Here is a 24,758-nt window from a genome sequence, read left to right as displayed (position 1 = left end):
CACACTCTGAATCCCTTTTCTCCATACCCCAGTCTGGAGCCCCCTCCTGCACCTCAAACCCTCATCCCCAGCCCCACTCAAGCCTGCACCCCCAGCTGGATCCCTCATTCCCTCCCGCACCCCGAACCTCAAACCCCTACCCTAGCCCAGTGAAAGTGAGTGAGGGTGGGGGAGAGCGAGCCACTGAGGCGGGGGAATGTAGTGAGTGGGGAGCGGGGCCTCAGGGAAGGTGCAGAGAAGGGGTCGAGGCCACGGGGAAGGGCAGGGCCGGTGCAAGGATACTTTGCGCCCTGGCGAAACTTCCACCTTGCGCTCCTCACCCCCACCCCTCCCCCCAGAACATCAGTTATAAACTTTCAAAAATGAATACTGCATAATATGGCATTGTTCATCAGAATTAATACACGTTCAGCTTGAAGATTTATTAATTTCATTATTTAGTTTACATATTTAATGAAAATAAATGAACAACCTGAGAGGGCATGGGGCTGCCTGGCTTTGGGCAGGGGGTGCGGCAGGGGTTGGCTGGAGACAGGAGGTGTGGGGCAGGCTGGAGGCAGGGCAGGGGGTGCAGCAGGGGTCGGCTGGAGACAGAGGGTAGGCCTCTGGAGGGGGGGCTGGCTTGGAGGGCAAGGGAAGTCACCCCCCAGCACTCACTGGCAGTGTGGCTGGGGACGGGTCTCTGCATTTCCTGGCCGCTGGTGAGTGCAGGCCCAGCCCTGCTACAGAGTTCAGGGAGTGGGGGCGGGGTGGGGCCGAGCAGGGGCGGGGGCCCTGGAGAAGAGCCAGAGCAGCAGGGAGCAGCACAGCGCCCCTGGTGGCCAGAGGAGGAATGACATCACTTCCCAGCCGGCCGGAGCTGATCAAAGCCGCAGCGCCGGGTGAGCTTCCCAGACAGACATTTTGGGCACTGCTTTTTGGCACCCTCAAATCTTGGCGCCCTAGGCGTCCACCTAGTTTGCCTAATGGTTGCACCAGTTCTGGGGAAGGGGAAGGGCTAGGGTGTTCAGTTTTGTGCGATTAGAAAGTTGGCAACCCTATCTTCATCTAGACACCACAAATGTGGATTTGAGTAGACTACCACAACAGGGTTAGCTGGAAGAAAAATGTGGTTTCCTCTGTTCGTGCTCTTCTCAAAATCTCTGCCATGATCTTGCTCCTCCCTCATGGAGGTCATAGTCAGCCTGCTGAGTATCTGTCCTAGCAGAGGGATGCATTTTGTGGGGTCTCCTCTCTCTTTTTAGTCAGGGTAAAGCTTCCATGAGCAAGCAGGGCAGAAGAGATCTGCACTAGAATGAACCAGACCTGTTCTGCAGTCAATAGAGCATTTCATGTGACATTCTGATCCTGATGCCAGCAAACAATTTGGCATGGAGATACTTAAAACATCATAATATAGAGCAGCAGCAGCCCAGATTCTAGTCTAGTAGCTCCACAAAGAAGAGAGAATATAGTGCAGGACCCAGGCAATGCCATCAGGAATTATATAGGTTTATTAAGACATAGAAGGTCAAACTAAAGCTGTGCTAGGAGGGTCAATGAGGCAGCAGAAGTGCTTAAGTGGGAGTTAGTGGAGACATTATGCAGCACTAGAGGGGTTCCTCCTGAACTCAGGGAAACAGCCATATTATGGTTACCTCTTATGTAGGAATATTGGTTGGAAAAAGGCTCCCTTGTATGCTCTCTCCTATCCTTAATGCAACATTCATTTGGCATATTCAAAAAAAATCAACACACTTAAAAATTTCACTGACTATGTGCTCATCACATGCATATTTTTATCATATTCTCTATATATACATGAACCCACTTATATGCATCTCTGCGTCCGATGTATGACAAACAACTACAATGACTGCTCAACAATGAACTCACTCACACATGATGGTGATGGATCCTTAAAATTACAGTTAAGATACAACTTATTACTAAAAATAGCTCAATCACAATTGTCAAAAGACCCAAAATGATTCATCCCAAAATTAAAAACTGACATAAGAACAATCATTTTGGATCACTGGTAGTAATTGCACGACAATCATACAGTAGATATGAAAGGTGATTATTTCATTCACTCAGTCACCGAGGCCTCCTCAGCGGAATATTGCTTTAAATGTATACATTACAAAATTATGTTCAATTGAATTGTCTAAAACTGTTTGTTGTCAGCCCCAATAGCTTCTAAACACTGCACGTTTATACATATATGCTACAGTAGCAGCAGTAGTATGCTATGTTTATCACTGGGCAGCAAGAAGGGAATATGTTTCAACAAAAGTGTGTTCTTTTGAATTTTTTGATTTTTGGTAAAGGAAATATTCTATTTTTACAATTTACTGAGCTATTGTGGTGTATGTTCATTGCTGAGGCAGTAAATGATTGATACGTGGCTTTATAAACTTGAAATATATTCTCAGAACTTCTGGATCTACAAAGTTGTAGATGGTGACTACTCAATAGTCTAACTATACCTGAAGAGGTTAAAATTTTATTTCCCTTACCTGACATATCTGCTGAGTCTCCTGTAATGGAAAAGCAGCAGAAAAATAATTAGATCAGAAATAAGATAAGTGTTCCAAGAAAATATATGCTACAAAAAGTGTAATTTCTTACCACACGCTTTGAGGTCATCTTCTTGCATTACAGCAGTACCAATACTGCTATTATAGTTAAAGTTGAACAAACACTGATGTCTAATGTGGTTTCAGTCACATTTGCAATACAAATAGATAGCATGAATGCATTTTGTCTTCAATTGTGTGAGTTTTAAAATGTACAAATATCACTTGGGTCTATGCTTGAGTCCTTCTCTACCTTGCTCTAAATTAACAGCATTTTTCACATGTTTCAGGCATGCTAGCCAATTAAGTAAATAAATGCCCAGAGGGAAATAATGTTTGAGATGGTATATTAATAAAGGGCCTGATTCTGTCATATACTGAAACACCTCTACTCTCATTTACTTCAGTAGAAGGGATGGGTGATCAGCATTACACAGGAGCATGCCCAAATTAGAGAAACAATTAAGCATTCTGCATAACACAATGGATTTAGTATCATCATAAAACATTGCAATGAGATACTCTGATGTCAAAACTATTTCAGTGCAAGACTACAGAGACTCCGCTACCATGCCATTACAATTTGAAAATACATTAAAATAATATTTCTGTAAATCTTTGGAGACTGCATTATGTCATAACTGCTTCAGCATAGTTTTAACACTGTTAAAAATACCAAAAGCAAATTAGTATAGTAAAATAATCTTAATGCTAGTGCAAAGCTTTAAAAATTGTTTTGCTTAGACAAAGACGGTTACTCACCTTTGTAACTGTTGTTCTTCGAGATGTGTTGCTCATATCCATTCCAATTAGGTGTGCACGCGCCACATGCACGTTCGTTGGAAGATTTTTATCCTAGCAACACTCGGTGGATCGGCTAGGCGCCCCCTGGAGTGGGGATGCTATGGTGCCAGATATATACCCCTGCCGACCCAACCGCCCCTCAGTTCCTTCTTGACGGCTACTCCGACAGCGGGGAAGGAGGGCGAGTTTGGAATGGATATGAGCAACACATCTCGAAGAACAACAGTTACGAAGGTGAGTAACTGTCTTTTCTTCTTTGAGTGCTTGTTCATATCCATTCCAGTTAGGCGATTCCCAAGCCTTACCTAAGCGGTGGGGTCGGAGTGAGATGTTGCAGAATGCAAAACTGCTGAGCCAAAGGCTGCATCATCTCTGGACTGTTAAACCAGAGCATAATGTGAAGCAAAGGTGTGGACCGAAGACCAGGTAGCTGCGTGACATATCTCCTGGATAGGTACACGAGCCAGGAAGGCGGCAGATAAAGCCTGAGCCCTGGTAGAATGCACGGTGATGTTGCTTGGGGAAATACGAGCCAAATCATTAACAAGTGCGGATGCACGCCGTCACCCAAGATTAGATCCTCTGAGAGGAAACAGGTAGGCCTTTCATTCGGTCTGCTACCACGACAAAGAGTTGGGGCGTTTTACGAAAGGGTTTTGTCTGCTCAATATAAAATGCGAGCAGTCTACGGACGTCCAGGGAGTGCAATTGTTGCTCCCGTCGCATTGAGTGTGGCTTTGGGAAGAAGACCGGGAGAAAGATGTCCTGGTTAACATGAAATGCCGAAACCACCTTAGGGAGGAATGCTGGGTGTGGTCGCAACTGCACCTTGTCCCTGTGGAACACAGTGTACAGCAGATCTACCGTAAGAGCCCTAAGCTCGGAGACTCGTCTGGCCAATGTAATGGCTACGAGGAAAGCTGTCTTCCAAGACAGGTAGAGTAGCGAGCAAGTTGCTAACAGCTCGAATGGGGGAGACATAAGTCTGGTTAAAACCAGGTTGAGGTCCGAGGTCGGGGCTGGGTGGCGTACTTGGGGGTATAAGCGCTCCAAGCCCTTGAGGAACATCGAAACAATAGGATGTGAGAACACGGAACATCCACCCTCCCCTGGGTGGAAGGTAGAGATGGCTGCCAAGTGTACTCTCAGTGATGATACTGCTAGGCCCTGCTGTTTGAGAAACTAGAGGTAGTCCAAAATAGAGGGAATGGGGACCTCAGTGGGAGCAAGATTATGCATTTCGCACCAGCAGGAGAAACGCTTCCACTTGGCCAGATACGTTGACCGCGTGGAAGGTTTCCTGCTACCCAGGAGAACTTGTCGTACTGATGCACAGCAACGTACTTCTGACTTGTTTAGCCACGCAGCAGCCATGCCGTGAAGTGAAGGGCCTGCAGGTCTGGGTGGTGAAATCTGCCGTGGTCCTGAGTTATGAGGTCTGAGTGGAGTGGCAGGGTAATTGGGTTGGCTATCGGCAGGTTGAGCAACGTGGTGTACCAGTGCTGCTTGGGCTATGCTGGAGCGATCAAGATTAGGTGCGCTCTGTCCCTGCAGAGTTTTAGCAGGACCTTGTGAACAAGCGGGAACGGTGGGAAGGCATAAAGCAGCTGGCTCTTCCATGGCATCAGGAAAGCGTCCGAGATCGATCCCGGGGAGAGACCTTGGAAGGAGAAGAACATCTGGCATTTCCTGTTCGTGCGGGAAGCGAAAAGGTCTATGTGGGGAAATCCCCACTTCTGGAAAACAGAATGAATAACGTCCGGACGGATCGACCACTTGTGAGACAGGAAGGATCTGCTGAGTCGATCCGCCAGAGTGTCCCAAACCCCTGGGAGAAAGGACGCTACCAGGTCTATTGAGTGGGCTATGCAAAAGTCCTAGAGTTGGATGGCCTCCTGACAAAGGGGGGAGGATCATGTCCCTCCCTGGTTGTTTATGTAGTACATGGCCGTTGTGTTGTCTATTAGGGATGGTTTAGACAGTATTTGGTCCTGCCATGAGGGCAGGGGACTGGACTCAATGACCTCTCGAGGTCCCTTCCAGTCCTAGAGTCTATGAGTCTATGAGTCTATAAACACTGAGACACAACGGCCTTGTAAATGTTGCTGGAACGCCTGGCATGCCAGGCGGACTGCTCTCAGTTCTCGGACATTTATGTGTAATGCCAGCTTCTGAGATGACCAGAGGCCTTGAGTACGAAGGTGTCCGAGGTGAGCACCCCAGCCGAGAGATGACGTGTCCATCGTCAGAGACATTGAGGGTTGGGGCGGATGGAACGGCAGCCCTGTACACACCAGGGAGGGAGTCAGCCACCAGTTGAGGGAGCCTAGGGTGCTCAGGGAAATGGTGACTATCGTGTCTGTTGGGTCCCTGCCCAGGTGGTATACTGAGTTAAGCCAACCTTGGAGAGGACAGAAGCAGAGCCTGGCGTATTTGGTCACGAACGTGCAGGCAGCCATGTGACCCAGGAGACCGAGACAAGTGCGAGCCGAGGTCGTCGGGAAATTCTGTAGACCTCGGATGATTGTTGCCATCGCCTGAAACTGCGGCTGTGCTAAGCAGGCCCTAGCTAGATTGGAGTCCAGGATAGCTCCTATGAAGTCTAACCTCTGCGTGGGAACCAGAGTGGATTTTTCTATATTGATCATCAGACCTAGATGTGTGAATAGGTCCTTGACAATGCCCACATGCTGGGTGACTTGTGTCTCGGAGGCCCCTCGGATGAGCCAATCGTCCAGATATGGAAAAACGTGTATCCGACGTCGGCGGAGATAGGCGGCGACTACGGCCATACACTTTGTAAATACCCTTGGGGCTGCAGAAAGGTCAAATGGCAGGACCGTAAACTGGAAGTGCTGACGGTTGGCTACGAAGCAGGGTTACCTCCAGTGCGGAGGAAAAATGGCAATGTGAAAGTACGCGTCTTTCATGTCGAGGGCGGCATACCAGTCTTCAGGATCCAAGGACGGGATAATGGTCCCCAGGGATACCACGTGGAACTTCAACTTTATCATAAACTGGTTGAGTCCTCGCAGGTCTAAGATAGGTCTGAGACCTCCCTTGGACTTGGAGATTAGGAAATAATGCAAGTAAAACCCCTTGCCCCTTTCGTCCTTCGGTACCTCCTCTATAGCTCCCATGGTGAGGAGCGTCCGCACCTCTTGCAAGAGGAATTGCTCGTGAGATGAGTCCCTGAAGAGGAATGGGTTGGAGGGTGGGAGTGTCATAAACAGATAGCTAAGGGTTAATGTCTCTTTCACCTGAAGCACCTGACCAGAGGACCAATCAGGAAACAGGATTTTTTTTTCAACTCTGGGTGGAGGGAAGTTTGTGTCTGAGTCTTTGTCTGTCTGCCTGCTTTTCTCTCAGCTTTGAGAAGTGATTTCTGTTTTTTAATCTTCTGTTTCCAAGTGTAAGGACAAAGAGATCAAATAGTGAGTTAAGTGGTTTCTTTTCTTTGGTATTTACATGTCTATAGTTGCTGGAGTGCTTTGATTTGTATTCTTTTTGAATAAGGCTGTTTATTCAATATTCTTTTAAGCAATTGACCCTGTATTTGTCACCTTAATACAGAGAGACCATTTTTATGTATTTTTCTTTCTTTTTATATAAAGCTTTCTTTTTGAGACCTGTTGGACTTTTTCTTTACTGGGAAACTTCAGGGAAATTGAGTCTGTACTCACCAGGGAATTGGTGGGAGGAAGAAGTCAGAGGGAAATCTGTGTGTGTTAGATTTATTCGCCTGACTTTGCATACCCTCTGGGTGAGGGGGGAAAGAGAGATTAACTCTCGGTAATTCTGTTCTCCAGGACTGGAAAATGGGGAGGGGGGAGTCCCTCTGTTTTGATTCACGGAGCTTGTGTCTGTGTGTCTCTCCAGGAGCACCTGGAGGGGGGAAGGGAAAAAGGATTATTTCCCTTTGTTGTGAGACTCAAGGGATTTGAGTCTTGGGGTCCCCAGGGAAGGTTTTTCAGGGGGACCAGAGTGCCCCAAAACACTCTAATTTTTTGGGTGGTGGCAGCAGTACCAGGTCCAAGCTGGTAACTAAGCTTGGAGGTTTTCATGCTAACCCCCATATTTTGGACGCTAAGGTCCAAATCTGGGACTAGGTTAAGACAGGGAGGACGGAGCTGAAATAAATTGGAGGTGGTACCCATACTCCACCATGCGTAAGACCCAGTGATCTGAAGTTAGCTGGGACCACGCCAGGAGGAAGTAGGAAAGATGGTTGGAGAAGAGAGGAGAAGGATCCTGGCCTGTAACTGGTACGCTGCCCTCAGGCACACCTTCAAAAGTTCGTCTTTGGTCCCGCTGGTGGTTTAGAGGGACCTTGATTTTGGCCCCCTTGGGGTCCAGACTGTCATCTACGATCACCTCGGCCGCGCCGCCTGCCAAAGTCCTGTCTTTGTCTAGGTGCCGAGTATGGGCGGTGAGACTGGGGATGGAAAGGCCTGCGTTGGGTCACTGGCGTATGCGTGCTGAGAGAGCGCATTATGACCCTGTTGTCCTTCAGGCTTTGCAGCCTGGGGTCAGTCTTTTCTGAGAAGAGACCTTTACCATCAAATGGCAAGTCCTGAATGGTATACTGGAGCTCCGGTGGGAGGCTTGAAATCTGAAGCCATGAGATGCGCTTCATGGCAATATCCGAGGCCAGAATCCTGGCTGCTGAGTCGGCTGAATCCAACAAAGCCTGGAGGGAAATTCTGGTCCCCTTTTTCCCTTCCTCCAAGAGGGCAGCGAACTCTTGGCGGGAGTCTTGAGGGAGTAGCTCTGTAAACTTACCCACCGCCGTCCAAGTGTTATAATTATAGCGGCTAAGCAGGGCTTGTTGATTTGCCACCCGGAGCTGTAGGGCACCTGCCGAGTACACTTTGCTGCCGATTAAGTCCATTTGCCTAGCCTCCTTCGATTTCAGGGCTGACGCCTGTTGGCCATGGCGTTCCCTCTCATTAACAGATAGGACGACTAATGAGCAGGGAGGAGGATGGACATACAAGTACTCATACCCTTTAGAGGGCACCACGTATTTACGCTTGACTCCCCTGGCTGCAGGAGGGATAGAGGCTGGAGACTGCCATATAGTATCGGCATTGGCCTGGATGGTCCGAATAAACGGTAGGGCCACGCTGGTGGGGGCATCTGCCGACAGAATGTCCACTACCGGGTCCTCTACCCCTGGGACCTCCTCCACTTGGAGGTTCATATTGAGTGCTACCATCCTCAGGAGGTCCTGATGGGCTCTCAGGTTGATTGGAGGAGGGCCCGAGGAGGATGTTCCTGCCACCGCCTCATCTGGAGAAGAGGAAGAGGAGATGCCAGGGACGAGTGGGTCCTGTGTGGCCTCTTGCTCTTCGGCGACCTCCTGCTCCAGTGGAACCTGGGAGTCCAGTGGGTGAACTGGGGCTTCCTCCGTAGCAGTCAGAGGGGGATGGCTAACTGTTGCCACTGGCACTCGGTGCTCTGATGGGACAGAGCAGGACGGAACTAGTGGTACGCCTTGGGCCTGGTGGTACGCCCAAGGTGTCCAGAATGACCACTGATGGGGGCTTTGGTCCTGGTCCTGGTCCTCTTGAAAGACTCTGGAGGGCACATCGGAATCGCGGTCCTGTGCCTAAGAGCTGTCTGTGTGGGACAACACTGATGTGTGTCTGGATGACCATGGAGGGGCTGAATAGCCCTGGGCAGAGTCTCTGTCTCTAGCGGATCTTGCTTTACTCGGCACCGGGGACCGGTACCGGGAACGAGATCAGGACCTGCGACCGGAGCGGTGCTGGGAGTTCAACAGAGATCTCGAGCCTCGATGTCGGGAGCAGCTACGGGAGTCATGGTGCCTGGAGCGGTGCCGGGAGCTGGAGTGGTGCCGAGAGTAGCGGGACGGCGAACGGGATACTGAATGGTGCCACGAGTGCGACCGGTACTGAGAAGGAGAATGGTGCTGGGACTGCGAGCGGCACCTGGAGCGTCGAGAGGACCTAGAACATCGAAAGTCCCGCTCCTTTTTTGTTCTCGGCTTAAAGGCCTTGCAAATGCGACACTTGTCTGCCAGGTGAGATTCCTCGAGGCACTTAAGACAGGAGTTATGTGGATCTCCTGTCGGCATCGGCTTGTGACAGGCTGAGCACAGTTCAAAACCCGGTGAACCGGGCATGGGCCCCGGCACCAGGTGCAGGGAAGGGGCTATTCCCCGGACCCCTCTTAACTATAACACTAATTATAAATGATAAGAATTAACTATAACTATATAACTTTGAACGATATACACAAAAAGTAAGTATAGAACTACGAGTAGCTAGGGAGGTGGAGGTCAGTAAAACCGCACTCCATAGTTCCAACGACCGACATGGGCAGTAAGAAGGAACTGAGGGGCGGTTGGGTCGGCAGGCGTATATATCCGGCGCCCAGCCAACCCACCGAGTGTTGCTAGGGTAAAAATCTTTCGACGAACGTGCACGCGGTGCATGCACACCTAATTGGAATCGATATGAGCAAGCACTCGAAGAAGAAAAAATGTTTATCTTTAAAAAAAAAATTCTCCCCCCATTTAATTACTGGGATTATTTGCATGGAAACAATTTTATTTATGTGGTGTCATCTGTTCCTGCTCTCTATTCCTCAATCCAGGTTATAAAACAACGCAGAAGTTTTTCTATTATTACAGGATGTTTAAGGGACAAATGAGCATTAAAAGTGTCCTATGATTCCTCCTGGGTGAAGAAGCACAGAGGGAAACAAAATAAGTAAAGAACCGTAGCTTTAGTAGCATCATTGCATTCCTCCCATCCCATTCTGCATTTGTTGAGTAAACCTTTGAGTAAATCTAATCACAATATTTCAATTTTGCCAAAATGATGTTTCATTCAACCTGAAACAAGTTTTATTTTTTTCTTTTCAATTTGCCAAACATTTTGAAAATTTTTGTTTTCAGTTCAACATGAAATGGGTTTTTTTCAACTTTTCAAAATTCCCAGTGAACAGAAAAATCCATTAGTTGCCCAGCTCTTCTTAGCAGTGACTTCAATACAAATTTTTGTAGAGAAATAAAAATATATTCCTGTAAAATCAATCTGGTTCCTACGTTTTCTAAACTCTAAGACATTCAATATGTGCTATTATTTGCTAAGAAACATTAAAAGATATGCAACATATGTTTGTGTTGTGGAACTGACAGAGGACTGTATTGTGCTGCAATGTCTAGACACAATAGTGTTGATATAAGAATACTGTTGTAAGGATTTCATTTTTTGTGTGTGATCTTACATTTCAACTTGAATGTCATTTTAATATATATTTGTTTTTACTAAAATCTAGATTATCACTCGGTTCCCAAACTTGGTTCGCAGCTTGTTCAGGGTAAGCCCATGGCAGACCGTGAGATGCTTTGTTTATCTCACAGCCCTCCAGGGGCTTACCCTGAACAAGCTGGGAACCAAGTTTGGGAATTCCTGATCTATAGGGAAACACTCATTACTGCTTTGGCTCTGTTTGGAAGGTTAAAACCATTTATTATGAGCACTGTAGTTGTAGATACTGTAAACCTGTATCATGGGATAATATTATGCAAATTCACAACTATTTTTTCCATTTTTCCATTTAGGATAAAAATGAAGACTGTTGTTTATTTTAATCTTCATTTGTCTTCCTTTCATTAACAGACTACTGTTGAGTTGATTGGAAAGACTGTTTATGATGATGATGTGCCAGAACAAGTCAGGAGATTAATGAAAGTACAGACGAATTTAAATGGGGCTCAAAATTTCCAAAATTACTTTCTGATAACAAAATTTTGGCTTTCTAAGCCTCTCAGTAATTTTTGTTTAATTGTATTAAATTACTCTCTAGAAAAAAATAAAGAGGACAGGTAACTGAGTAACACTCATACAAACGGAGACAGCATAATCAAATAATCTTTATGTTTTATTCATGAACTCAAATGACCCTAACATCATGCTTATATGTTAATTTCATTTTAAAAAAAATACAAACATACCTACTTGGCCAGTTGCCACAAGGTTGGTAAACTTGGGGTGCTGATTTACAGTGAGGCACAGAATATCATCATTATGTTCCTGGTAAAAAGATTGAGAGCCTAAAATAAAAATACAAAAAATTAATACAATGTTTGTTAAAACATTTATGCATATATGGCAACAATTAAATTTGAAAAAAATGTTCTAATATTTAATAGGGAATGGCTTTATGATGACATCATAGTTTACATACAGTGCTTGGAGCCATGAATCACTAAACTCTAAATCTGGATTTGATATATATTTCTCAGTGATACTGGACAAGTCTCTTAACCTCTCTCCCTCAGCTTTCTAATTAGGAATATTGTGAGAATGGATCAAATTTGTCCCTGGTATATTTGCACAGACTTCATTGCCGTTACATCTGCTATTGATATGGACCATTAATACTTACTTCCTCACCCCACAGGCTTGCTGTTTGATGATTAGTTCGTATTGATGATGTATTTTGAAGATGAAAAGCAGTAAATAATTGTAGTATGTCTCACTTTAATAAATACTTTTGAAAACATCCCATGCTTTAGATTAAAATACTTACCATAAACATATAAAAACATTTAAAAATATACAACTGAATAAATAATGCAGTGCTGAAAACAAACCATCAGTGCACCAAAAGATAGATTGCCATGGAAAATTTACCTTATCAAATGAATACACATGCTAATATATTTTCTGTGTCCTTTGTCAAAATATATTATTTATAAAACTGTTCAGTCATCTTAAATGAGCTTCTGTTCAAAGAACTGTGCCCAGCAAATGCTGATATGACAGAAAGTCTCCTGTTCTGACCACAAGCCCTAAATTCTCAATCATAGAATCATAGAAGATTAGGGTTGGAAGGGACCTCAGGAGGTCATCTAGTCCAACCCCCTGCTCAAAGCAGGACCAATTCCCAACTAAATCATCTTAGCCAGGGCTTTGTCAAGCCTAACCTTAAAAACCTATAAGGAAGGAGATTCCACCACCTTCCTAGGTGACTCATTCCAGTGCTTCACCACCCTCCTAGTGAAAAAGTTTTTCCTAATATCCAACCTAAACCTCCCCCACTGCAACCTGAGACCATTACTCTTTGTTCTGTCATCTGCTACCACTGAGAACAGTCTAGCTCCATCCTCTTTGGAACCCCCTTTCAGGTAGTTGAACGCAGCTATCAAATCCCCCCTCATTCTTCTCTTCTGCAGACTAAACAATCTCAGTTCTCTCAGCCTCTCCTTATATGTCATGTTCTCCAGCCCCCTAATCATTTTTGTTGCCTTCCGCTGGGCTCTTTCCAATTTTTCCACATCCTTCTTGTAGTGTGGGGCCCAAAACTGGACACACTACTCCAGAGGAGGCCTCACCAATGTCAAATAGAGGGGAATGATCACATCCCTCGATCTGCTGGCAATGCCCCTACTTATACAGCCCAAAATGCCGTTAGCCTTTTTGGCAACAAGGGCACACTGACTCATATCCAGCTTCTCGTCCACTGTAACCCCTAGGTCCTTTTCTGCAGAACTGCTTCCTAGCCATTTGGTCTCTAGTCTGTACAGTGAATGAGATTTTCTATCCTAAGTGCAGGACTCTGCACTTCTTGTTGAACCTCATCACGTTTCTTTTGGCTCAATCCTCTAATTTGTCTAGGTCCCTCTGTATCCTATCCCGACCCTCTAGCATATCTACCATTCCTCTCAGTTTAGTGTCATCTGCAAACTTGCTGAGAGTGCAGTCCACGCCATCCTCCAGATAATTAATGAAGATATTGAACAAAACCGGCCCCAGGACCGACCACTGGGGCACTCCGCTTGAAACCAGCTGCCAACTAGACATGGAGCCGTTGATCACTACCCACTGAGCCCGACGATCTAGCCAGCTTTCTATCTACCTTATAGTCCATTCATCCATCCATACTACTTTAACTTGCTGGCAAGAATACTGTAGGAGACTGTATCAAAAAGCTTTGCTAAAGTCAAGGAATAACACATTCACTGCTTTTCCCTCATCCATAGACACAGTTATCTCCTCAGAGAAGGCAATTAGGTTAGTCAGGCATAACTTGCCCTTGGTGAATCCATGCTGACTGTTCCTGATCACTTTTCTCTCTTCTAAGTGTTTCAGAATTGATTCCTTGAGGACCTGCTTCATGATTTTTCCAGGGACTGAGGTGAGGCTGACTGGCCTGTAGTTCCCCGGATCCTCTTTCTTCCCTTTTTTAAAGATGGGCACTACATTAGCCTTTTTCCAGGCATCTGGGACCTTTCCCGATCGCCATGAGTTTTCAGAGATAATGGCCAATGGCTCTGCAGTCACATCCACCAACTCCTTTAGCACCCTCGGATGCAGCGCATCTGGCCCCAGGGACTTGTGCTTGTTCAGTTTTTCTAAATAGCATGTGGTATCTTTTATTTGCATATTTCATTGTGGGTGTAAGGATCTGGGTGTTAGGATCTCTGCCGGTTCCAAGATTGCTTCATTTATGGAGAGAGTCACTCTCCCTGGAGCTGAGGATTGGATAAATCCATCAATTTATGGATGTTCTCCTAAGCAAGCTTGGCCTGAATATCCAAGGCTGAACGATTTAAAATCCTCAGGTACAAGGGAGGAAGAATCTGGTACCACAGAGTTGTCTGGCAATGAAGAAGAAGGAGGAAGCAGAGCCCATGGAATCTCCCGTGGCACCTGTAACAATGGTGCAGGCTGAACAAGCAATTCTGGAGCAACTACTGTCTGTGGCTATAGTGACGGAGGTTCAGGAAGAGAGGCTACTGGAGGAATAGGTGACCTCATTCTGGACTGAGCAACATCCCAGGGATTCCAAGGAGGCCACTGTGGGTAGGGTTACAGCATTGGTGGCCAGAAAGAACTGGGCCACTGACTTCTATCTCTATTAAGGGACAACCCTGGAGATGGTGGATATACTGGCCATGCATTTGCAGAGAAGAAGTGGAGCTTTTCTTATAATAAGCAAAAGATATAAGATGCATGTTTTGTTAGGATATTGTAACACTTCTGGTAAACAACTGACCTAAGAGTAGTGCTTCCCAAATTCAAGCCACCAGGCAAATTGCCTATATTTTCAAAACGCAGATGATGATAGGGAATAATAAGCCCTTTGAAAGTCTAAGTCTACCATTTAAAAGTAATATTGGGGGTAGTTGGTGATCTAACATACATGGTACAGGAGGACTGAGATGTGAGTTGCTAGTTTAACAAATGAAGACATAAAAACAGTCCCAATAATGTTTTTAAAACCTCTTTCAAACATTTCTAAAACAGTTTTTCTGTAACATATATGGAAAACATGAAACTATTACGTGGTTCAAAGGTTTTATTGGCAAGTATTTTGGATGATCTGCATAACTAAGTAATGTGGCCACTCAAATGCATTCACTTGCTCATGTCATATTTAACAACAGTCAACAAAAATCACAGCAAATTCATTTCTATATTGTCTTCACTTTATAAACATGTGATGAATTCAAAGGTCCCACAGAAGTTTTCCCTGTACATTTTATTATATATCCATGTGTGTCTAAGGCACATTCTGTACACATTCCAAGTAGCTGTCATTTTGGATTACTTTAAGAGAAAACTGCTTGCAGCAACGCTGAAATTTTAAATGTATTCAATTCAAAACTAAAATGAAACATTTTAGGTCTCATGCAATTATCAAAACTTGCTCCATGCTAGTTCCTGCAGCTGGAACAGAAATGTTGAGACTTTAATTTTAGTTTTGACTTTGACCACAGACCTAACTCAAAATAGTGTATTAAAATTAAAACTTGGGAAAATTTGAACAGTAGCAGTACACCTCTTTCCTCTTCACAGGAGGGAATCTAAGATGGCAACCACAACCTGGAAGGCTCAACAGGACACTGTGATATGTGATATGTCTCACAGCATCACAATGACAAAATTGCAATGCCTCCTAAATTACAGATTATTTAGCAGTATATTGCTGTCAGCTGAGAATGTGAAGACAATTATTTTTTGAACACACTAGATGCTGGCACATGTAGGGGGAGTACTACTGAGTTAAGAATATTGGTATTGAAATAACTGGATTCTTACACTTCTTTCCAAATATTGTCCTCACAGGGATTTATGCAGATCTCTTTTGACTACATAGCACAAATAATACAGATCACACACTCTTTGATGGCACTTTTAGCTAGATTTTCTTCCGTAAATCATTATTTTGTAATTTTTCCAGACAGCACTAAGATTTTAAGTATACTAGTTATCAGATGGGTGTTGCCTGCACACATGAGCAGAGAAATTATCCTAAGTAGTTTTTCCTACCTGTTGCCACGTTATACAGAATCCCAACAGATGCAGTATGATAAATTATATCAGCACCATCATTCAGATAGTGAACATTGTTCCTGCAGTCCTTGCCTCGGTACCCAAATACCAGCTCCAATACTAGATCCTAAGAAAACAGATTTAAGTCTATTAAATATTTTAAAACTTCTTTATGAATAAAGCTTTCCTAGTGCTTTATTTTTTAAACATCTGTAATGGCCTATATTCAAAGGAAAAATGATTTTTTGACGATGGCCAAAAACATCTGACACTAGTCTGTGGCCTATTACAACAGTATATCATATTTCCCCCACATCTCATGCTATATCTTTTGATGGATGTTAATGCAAACAAATTTTTCACAAAAGATAGTATACACATTCTAATCCGGCAACAAGAACGTAACTCTTGATATACAAGATGCTAGGACACTAGTATGAACAGTATTCTTCACCAGTTTCATATTCCCATAGTCTACCTGATGTTCAGCTTGGAGGACTAGGGGAATTGGACTGCTGAGATGGTTCCTAAAAATTCCCAAAGCGTCATGGCAAAATACTACATACTATGCCAAATATTTTCTTAAACATTAATTAATAATCTATATTTCTAACAGAGTGAGAATATTATTTAATATTTATATTACAATAGCATTCAGATGCCTAATGATGATCAGGGTCCCACTATGCAAGACAATGACACAGATGAAGACACACTCCCAAATTTAAAGCACGTACAATTTAAGCAGACAGGTCACATATGAAAAAGTGAAGGGATAGGGTACAGTCAAGCATAGAATGAAAAAAAAACAACCCTCATATGCACTGGGAGGGGAGAAAGAGAGAGAAAATACTAATTAAAGCCCCAAATCCTACAATAAGATCTAACTGCAGGATTAGGGTCTAATCCGACCTAACCCTAAACACATCATTAATTGGCCGATTATTTACAAGCTTCAGAAGAGGTTTATTTTGAATTTTAGTTTTAAAGGAGAAGACGGTAGTGAAGAGTTCAGGTGAATTTACAGATGAGTTCAGGGAGGGTATTTCATGCGTAAAGGGGAGAGAGAAATTTACTGCATTCCTCTGAACAAACTTCAGAATTAAAGGTAATTTGTTTAGCTGGTTTAGTAACCTACTGGTAATACAATGCATGGCCACATGGAAAAATCAGAGTTCTGGCCAAGTGTGAGATTATACTGATACCCTACACTCACCCAAGAGGGACTCCATACCACATAGGCTGAATGTGCTGTTTCTGTAACTGATAGACTCTGAAGAAAGCTGTGGCTCAGACACATTTGTGGGGTAGGGTGACATTGGACCTTTCAGGGATCAAAAGAAAAATGAAAGATAAAAGATCCTAAAGGATCCCTTCCCAAAAAAGGAAATTTGCTGCTGTATACATACACGCTATTAACTATTTCTCTCTTTATACTAACTTTACCATATAGTTTACTTTATTGATAAGCAAATCAATTTTTTGGACAAAATAGTAAAAAAATTAAGAAATTAAGGGAATGTTAAAATAGGAAAAAAAAGATGTCTGTGGTTTTCCTTACCTCTATTGGTCTCTTTTTTTTGCCAACGTTATTTGTCTGAAGTTTTTCAGGCTGTGGCAGTGCCCTACTAACTGGTGGTCTGAAATAGAGAACTGTGAATAAGAAAAGGCTGTCTGTGACCCATTCCATACTAGAAGAGTATAGTCTAATCTTTTATCTGGATAGGGGAAACTGCTAAATCACTACGTTGCTTGAATTGTCATAAAGTAAAAAGACCACTGTGTAAAGAATAGCTGTTTCTGATTGTAGAAGTTTCACAGTTTATACTGATCAACTTGAAAAGTTTTTGACAATTCTAAAAGTATCTATTAGGTCAATTCAAAGTCTTATTCTCCAGTAAAAATGAACTAAACATTTTTAACTTCTAACAGCATATTTTTTCTCCACGTTCTTCCCTTTCAATGTATTATTTATTGTTGGATGACATACAAAAGTTTAGAGGCTTGCCTGAACAATCTAAACTCATTTAAGGTTGTCCCACCCTTTCCCACAACTCCAAATAGACCCCAGTTATCTCCCCACCTCCTTTCCTACATTCCTTTAACAGACTCTAGATACCCACATCTCTTCCTACAACTGTAATAGTCTCTGCTGAGCCCAGGGCACCTCTGCCACAGTTCAAGTCAGTTCTTAATTGAATAAATATAAATTAAAGTTAGAAAAGACCTCTTAACATCCAGCCCATCTTCTTGCAAATGCATGTTTGCTTTTATATCCTTACAGTATACATTCTAGTATTCTGGTTAGTCTAGTTTTAAGTTGTCTCAAGCAATGGGCTTTCATCACTTCACTAGGAAAATAATAATTTGATCAAAATTTGTTCGGTTATCTTTTAAAATATTTGTAATATTTATATAATGTAGACAACATATATGATTTCAGTCACAAAGGACAATTATACATCTATTTAACAATATATCAGGAAAAGAAATACATAAATGTGGTCAACAAAATATAAATATTGCTAACAAATTTGCAAGAGCAACAGGAGCTGATTCTAGATAAAATGTTCAGTTGTTAAAAAAATCTTTTACATGAAACTATCTGAAAAAGTAGTATTCATTCAAAATTGGGGATTTAAGAAGTCTTTGTGAAGTCTAAATTATTTAACTCAGCTGAGTTTGTAAGACAGTTAGTTATCCATCATTCCTTGTCTTTGAAAAGGAAAAGCTACAACAGATCATAACTCTTGGAGACAATGCCCCCAGAACATGACTGGCAGGAAACTTGTAATTTGAGTATTTTTCAGGCAGCAATCCTACCTAGGATACAGAACACAAAAGGTGCCCATTGGTTGGGGCATGGAACATACTAGTTTTTCTGCCAGGTTGTTTTTCAAGTGAAAGATAGAAAAAGATTAAGGAATGCAAATATGTATCTTCAACTTTGCTGGGAAGGTTGGTAGCTGGAAAGCTATTACAATTTTTATTCTCAGAAACTCATAATACAGTATTTTTTCTTCCCTAAAGGCACCAGCAGCATTAGAATCTCATGCTACTGTGAGCTGATGGTGGGGACAGAGGAGGGAGAGGGACAGTTGTTGACCACACCCCCTTTGACCTAGCAATGTGGCCCCAGTGTCCTATGCCTCTCTCTGTGGCCATGATATGGAGCAGGAGCCTCCCAATTTCTGAGTGCAGGGATAAAGAGAGAGGCAGGCTGGGTCACTCTCCTCACTCAATCAACTCTTAGACACAAGGAGCCATCAATCCATGAGGTTTTTGTTGGCAGTTCCTTGCTTTTCTATAAAATTTTCAAAACCTTTGTCTCGTTCCCTAGTTTCAGCTTACCTCTATACTAAAAGCTCCCAAGTCTACCTATCTATCCCTAACCTCCAACCCTCTTACCATTCTTGCATCTCCTCCTGCTGTTGTATTTAATATATTCAGACTAAACTTCCCAACTTTCCTAACCCCTTTCCATGTCCTCCCTTCTCTACTGGTGATGATACCCATACTTTACTTTCCCAGGCTTGGAAGATTGCTGTCAAATTTGATTCTTCTCTTGCCTTCTCCCCCATATTTTGGTTTTTCTTTAATTCATGTTGAGTCTTTCTCTGTAGTATTATTTTAAAAAATTCTGTTGATGTTGTCTTACTGTTTTGTACGTGGCAAGCTCTCTGATAATGAACATTTTCCCCTGATAATTGTAAAGTACCCTATATATTTACAACACTAATACAATAATATAATCACTAATCATGATAAAGCATATTACACAAGACTGCTGTATTTTCATTTTACTATCCAATTAAACCACAAAAGTCCCAGGAAACTCATGCAATTTTTACCCATTTTACACATGCTAGCTATGGGATATAATTCATCTTCACAAAATAACAGACATCCTTTAACACATTTATGCTTTTTCAGGGATAAATCAATGTTTTATTGTGAGGAAAAACATCTTTTTATCACTTTTGTTCTACACTTTTTTCATAGGTGTACAACTTCCGGTTAGGCACATAAGCAATCAGTATCTTGCATGGAAAACGGATGTCTCTCCATGTCCACATTAGACTCTTCAGAACTATGTCCTTGACCAAACCCCAAACATGTGTCTCATCAATAGGATGTATAACGGATTATATTACTTGTTTATTGGAATATTATGGAAACATATAAATCAAGCAAGATGTAAATATATTTAAAATATAAAAAATAAATAAAACCACTGGAAATATTACATTGTAATAGATACAAATTATATTGCCACTACGTTCCTGTCAGAAAAATACAGTAATTTAGGGTGGGATTTTCAAAAGCATCTAAGTTTTATAGGAACACAAATCCCACCCTTAGTGGTTTAGTCAGCTGCTTCCAAATAGCCTGGCTCCAATTATATCTACTGAAAAAAATCAGACAACCTATACAACTCTTTTAATCTAAAACTAAGATCACATGTCAATGCCTTCTTTTTTATATAGAACAGCCTTAGTTTTCAGTTGTAAATAGCAAACTACATTATTATTCTGGAAATGGCTACACTGACCTCTACAATATTATCCATTTCAGATTTACTGGCTGTACATGTTTGAAAAACATTAGTTTATATTTAATAACTTCTAGTCCTAAAAATCTCTGAAGTGAGATAGTAAAATGTTATCTAGCTTTACTCTCAATTCTTAACTTTATGTGATCAAGAGTCCCTGAAGAAGAGAGATGATTAAAAAGTAAATTGAAAACAAGTTTGATTGCACAATACCATATTATTTCAGGGATAAGAACTGTATTCACTATATGAATGGAAAGAACTGTTATCTTAAAATCAATATGGTAAATGATACTGAGAGTACTTAATCAAGATTTTACTATCTGAAGATTATTCACTGGGATTATAATTAAGGTACTATATTTCCTTTGATATCCTCATAACCTTCTTGGCACTTATACAGATATTTAGTAGTAATTACAGATTACAGATAAATTCATTCATTTCAATATCACACCTTAAAGATGCATTATAAACTAATTATCATTAATCTACTTTCCTGTTTGCTTAGATAAAATGAATATGGCTGACTATTCTATCATCAGAATAAAAGTACCTTTCTCCTTTTAAAAAGGATAGGTATGAATGATGTCAGAGCGCTGTATATTAGAAGACTACTTACCAGCAATTTTGTTAGTTGTAGTAACCTTGGCTACCATCCTATGATGTTGGATTAAAGGATAGACGGATTATAGTGCCACCTACTGGAAGCAGGGATGCAAAGAGTTTTGAAACCCCATACCCGACTACACAGCTTTAGCCAGAAAATGCTCCCTCCAGTTAAAAAAATGTCCACAGCCATAGAAAAGGACACAGTATATAAACCAGTGACAGAGATGATAAACAAGCACCAGAGCAGAGGATGGAGGGATGTAGGGAGAGAGAACAGGAGACTCCGATAAACAGAATTACTGCTAAGTAATTTTCTGTTGTCATATGTCTGTCTTCGCCAATCCTACAACAGTGGATAGAACGACACAGATGTAGTAAATAATAAACCCAGGAAGTGGGGCCTGTTCTGCTAGCAGGACCCTTTGTCCAAAAGAGACCATCTGAGAAGCAGAGAGGCCTAGCTAATAGTGACATAAAAAGGAATAGAGATAACCATGTTGCCACATCATACACTTGGGAAATGACTGCTTCAGCTATCACTGACCAAGAACTGAAGACTTCTCTTGCCAAATGTCATCTGACAAATCAGGACAAGGCTGCCAGCCTGGGCATACTCTGTGAGAATGTAGGTTTGGACCTACCCAACAAAAGTGACTTCAGATACAGCCCTGCCGTTGTTACAACCCTCAAAACAGAGTAGCAATTGTTTTGGCTTCCTAAACTCATGAGAATGAGAACTTTTTTTTTTAAATGTTCAACAAATGAAACTTCTTCTCATAGGTGGTGGGGTGCAATATTGGATTTGGAGGGAGCAAGAGGAAGAACAGCTGATTTTTCTTCACCTTGGGAACAAAGGAAGGATTAATCACTGGTTTGAGACCTTACTTGACTACCAACAGAAAAAAATCCCAAAGATCCTGGACCAAGAAAAGTAGGAAACAGGACAGCCCTCTGATGTCAGACCAGACCAGGACACCTTTCCAGACCTAAGAGTAAGAAAAAGCCTTTTCCACTCTCCAGACAGTGTCATGTCAGCAGAGAAACCTTCTTTTCAGAAGTGGTTCCCTTCAACTTAAATGCAGTCAGTCTAAGGTGGATGTGGTACAGAGCACAGAGTTGAAGGGACAGGTCAAGGATTACAACTGTTTCATCCTGCCTGGCTTTCCTCAGTACTTTGAGTAGCAGAGGAAGCAGCATCTCAATACACCACTTTAACTCTGGTGAGGGACTGGGATAAGAGAGCTGAATCAGAAATGACTGACAGACATCAAGATAAACCAGTTCAAGGTGAGGCACTCTTTACTCTGGAAAATGGCATCCAAGTCCAGGGGCACAAGGTTCCATTTTCCTAGAAGAGTTTGTAATTAAGTCTGCCTGGAAGGCTGCTGTCATGGTTCTCCAGATATAGTGGTCTCAAGGACAGACGAAGGGTTCTCAGAAGCATCACTTCCAAAACTAGGGGCTGTATTGCAAGCACCTCCCTAGCAGTTGGCAGAAGCCACTGCTGTTTGATTGTTACAGCAGACAAAGATGTGGGAAATCAGGACTGAAAGCCACCAAATTAGGAGAGTAAGGCAGGAAACCCAGCGTTCTGGGAGCCTTCTACTCCACCCACAATATCCCCTAGACCAGGATCATGGGCTGATGGATTGCCCAGATGCACCATCCCAATCCAAGAGACACATATCAATGGTGCTAAAGAGGCAGGGGATGGATGGAGGAAATCACTAATTCAAAGAAGGATGAATCCACACAGGGAAGAAAGAGTGCCACATGGGCCAAGGCCAAAGATTCAGTCACATCTACAGAACTAAGTCCACACAGGCTACAAAGCAAGCCAGTAACCCAAGGATGCTCCTGATTGGGGAAGGGGAGATGCTGTGATTGGCAACAGCATGCTCAGTAAGGACTGAAGCCTTTAATGGGACATGAGAGCCTTCCACAGATAAGGCTCTGAATAAGAACTGCATGACAGCCTTCCACAGATAGCTATTTAGGACTACACCCAGAAGAACAAATTACTGGAAAGAGGTCAGGTGGGATTTGTCCCAGTGAACTTGGCATCCAGTACCAGCAAGATCTGGAAGCTGAAGAAAGTACAAATGGCAGGGTGCTAAACACAGGAGGTGACTGTTTCCGAGAGTGAAAAGGAGAAGACTCCAATGAGCTGGAAAGATATGAACATGCAGATATGGGCTCTGAACCACGATCAAGCAGAGATGGTCACTTGGGAAAAGTGAACTGACCTGGAAGTTTCCATACAGAATCTCTGCTGTTATTTAACATAAAACAAGGAAGCACCAGAGCTCTTTGTAGTTTTTGTGCATCAGAAAGAACCAGGAGCAGAATTCCTCGCCAAAATTCCTCTGGAGGGACAGATAGTTCCATTACAAAAGAGATCCTGGAGTCGCATTACCTTTCAGTGCCTCAGCCTCCCTCTCTCGGTGGAAGAAAGACATCCCTACTTCACAGTTGTGTTGTGTATCCTAACTCATTAACATTACCAGCTTTTCTAAGAACCTCAGAAAGCACAAATTATTATCATATGAACTTCCCCATAACTACAAAAGGATATGCCACAGATAAAAGCAGGCAGCTGTACAATGCTCTATACTTGTCCTACCTTAGTACTAAGGAGGAGAACTTAGGAACAACAAGATTATGACAACTGGAACCTCATTACTGAGGCACAAGTTCAAGTATTCTCCCAAGATATATATTGCACATTCTGACTGTGGAAAATACACATTGAAGGTCCCCAGCAGCCTAGAAATGAAGGATTTTGGTGATTCTGCGCAAGAAGCTGGTTCAAATATGAGGTCCCTCTCAAGGGAATTATGTCTATTCCCTCTGTGCAGTAACAACCTTGTAGGATCAGACCTCAGGGTTATATTTCTCATGACAAGCTGCTAAGCACTGTGCAGAGGGATCATGGTGCTTCTAAACTGGACTCAAGTTAGCAACAACAAGGGCAGGGACAGGCAGTCTTACAGGAAGAGATACTGCCTGTGCAGAAGGGACCCAGTATGAGAGTGTGGCTGTAGAGTCTATTCTTTCTGAGGCTGGTGCAACACACAATTAGCAAAGACTGAAAGGCAACAGGTAAGGGGTCCTGATGTGTGGTGCAGTAAGGGAGACCACAGATACAGAAACTGAGAGCAATGATGTGACAGCCAGGCCATTCAGAGCACCTGTGAGAAAAAGCGTGCATTCAAAGAAAATCAGTGATAGAGCAGAGATGAATCCCAGCCAGAGATGGAGAGAAAGACCAAGTTTCTATTGAACCTATGAACTGCATAGGCTCCCTGGGCAAGAGCAGAAAAATGGAAGGAAAACCTGCTATTAGGAAACAAGGGAGAGGAGATAAACGCCTCCCCGAAGATGGAGAGACAACGTTCTCGTTTCTGCACTTACAGTCTGGTAAGGGGAGGCAGAGACTGCAGAGCTGAAGGATTGGGACGGGGAGTGCTCAACAAACACTTTTTATAAGCAGCTAGGGTCTTGGTTTTACCTCTCAACAGAAAGACCCACATACTGTAAATTGTGAAGCAGTTAGTTTCAGTCTCATGCTGAAAGAGCATGATCTGGGGTTTGAATTCCTGAGTGCAATGATATGAAACCCAGGGGGCTGGATCCTCCAGTCACCAGCTCAATACTTACACCAGATACAGGGAATAACCTGGAGTTACAGCCAGCACAAATTTCTACCAAGGCTTTAACTGAGAAGTAGAATATGAAAGATATGAATCTGTCAGAGTGTGGCTTACCAGGGTCAGGACAGGTGGAGAAGCCTCAGGAAATGGACACTGGAGAGCCTGAGCTGGAGAACCTGAACTGGAGAGCTGCTGAACAGCTGGACATGCTGCTAAAAAGAACAGCTCAAGGAGCAGGCAGGCCGCTAGAGAATCTGGTCTC

The 24,758-nt window shown here is 43.0% G+C and overlaps 1 protein-coding gene across 4 annotated transcripts in view; it reads right to left on the bottom strand.

The window, feature by feature from the left end:
- EML5 (EMAP like 5) overlaps positions 1-24,758 on the bottom strand; it is a 303,194-nt gene that overhangs the window by 25,738 nt on the left and 252,698 nt on the right. For 2 of the 4 annotated variants that reach the window (XM_030558959.1, XM_030558960.1), the window contains exons 30-34: positions 20,854-20,891; positions 17,241-17,332; positions 15,677-15,806; positions 11,353-11,451; positions 2,502-2,522 (exon numbers count right to left, since the gene is read on the bottom strand). In XM_030558959.1, the coding sequence (XP_030414819.1) occupies positions 2,502-2,522; positions 11,353-11,451; positions 15,677-15,806; positions 17,241-17,332; positions 20,854-20,891 (380 nt within the window). The remainder of the gene's footprint in view (positions 1-2,501; positions 2,523-11,352; positions 11,452-15,676; positions 15,807-17,240; positions 17,333-20,853; positions 20,892-24,758) is intronic. The other 2 variants (XM_030558962.1, XM_030558963.1) reach the window with 2 other exon arrangements.

This window comes from Gopherus evgoodei, chromosome 4 (assembly GCF_007399415.2).
Source record: "Gopherus evgoodei ecotype Sinaloan lineage chromosome 4, rGopEvg1_v1.p, whole genome shotgun sequence".
Classification (NCBI taxonomy): domain Eukaryota; kingdom Metazoa; phylum Chordata; order Testudines; family Testudinidae; genus Gopherus; species Gopherus evgoodei.
Note: the sequence above shows the minus strand (reverse complement) of the source record. Positions and strands in the feature narration are given on the sequence as shown.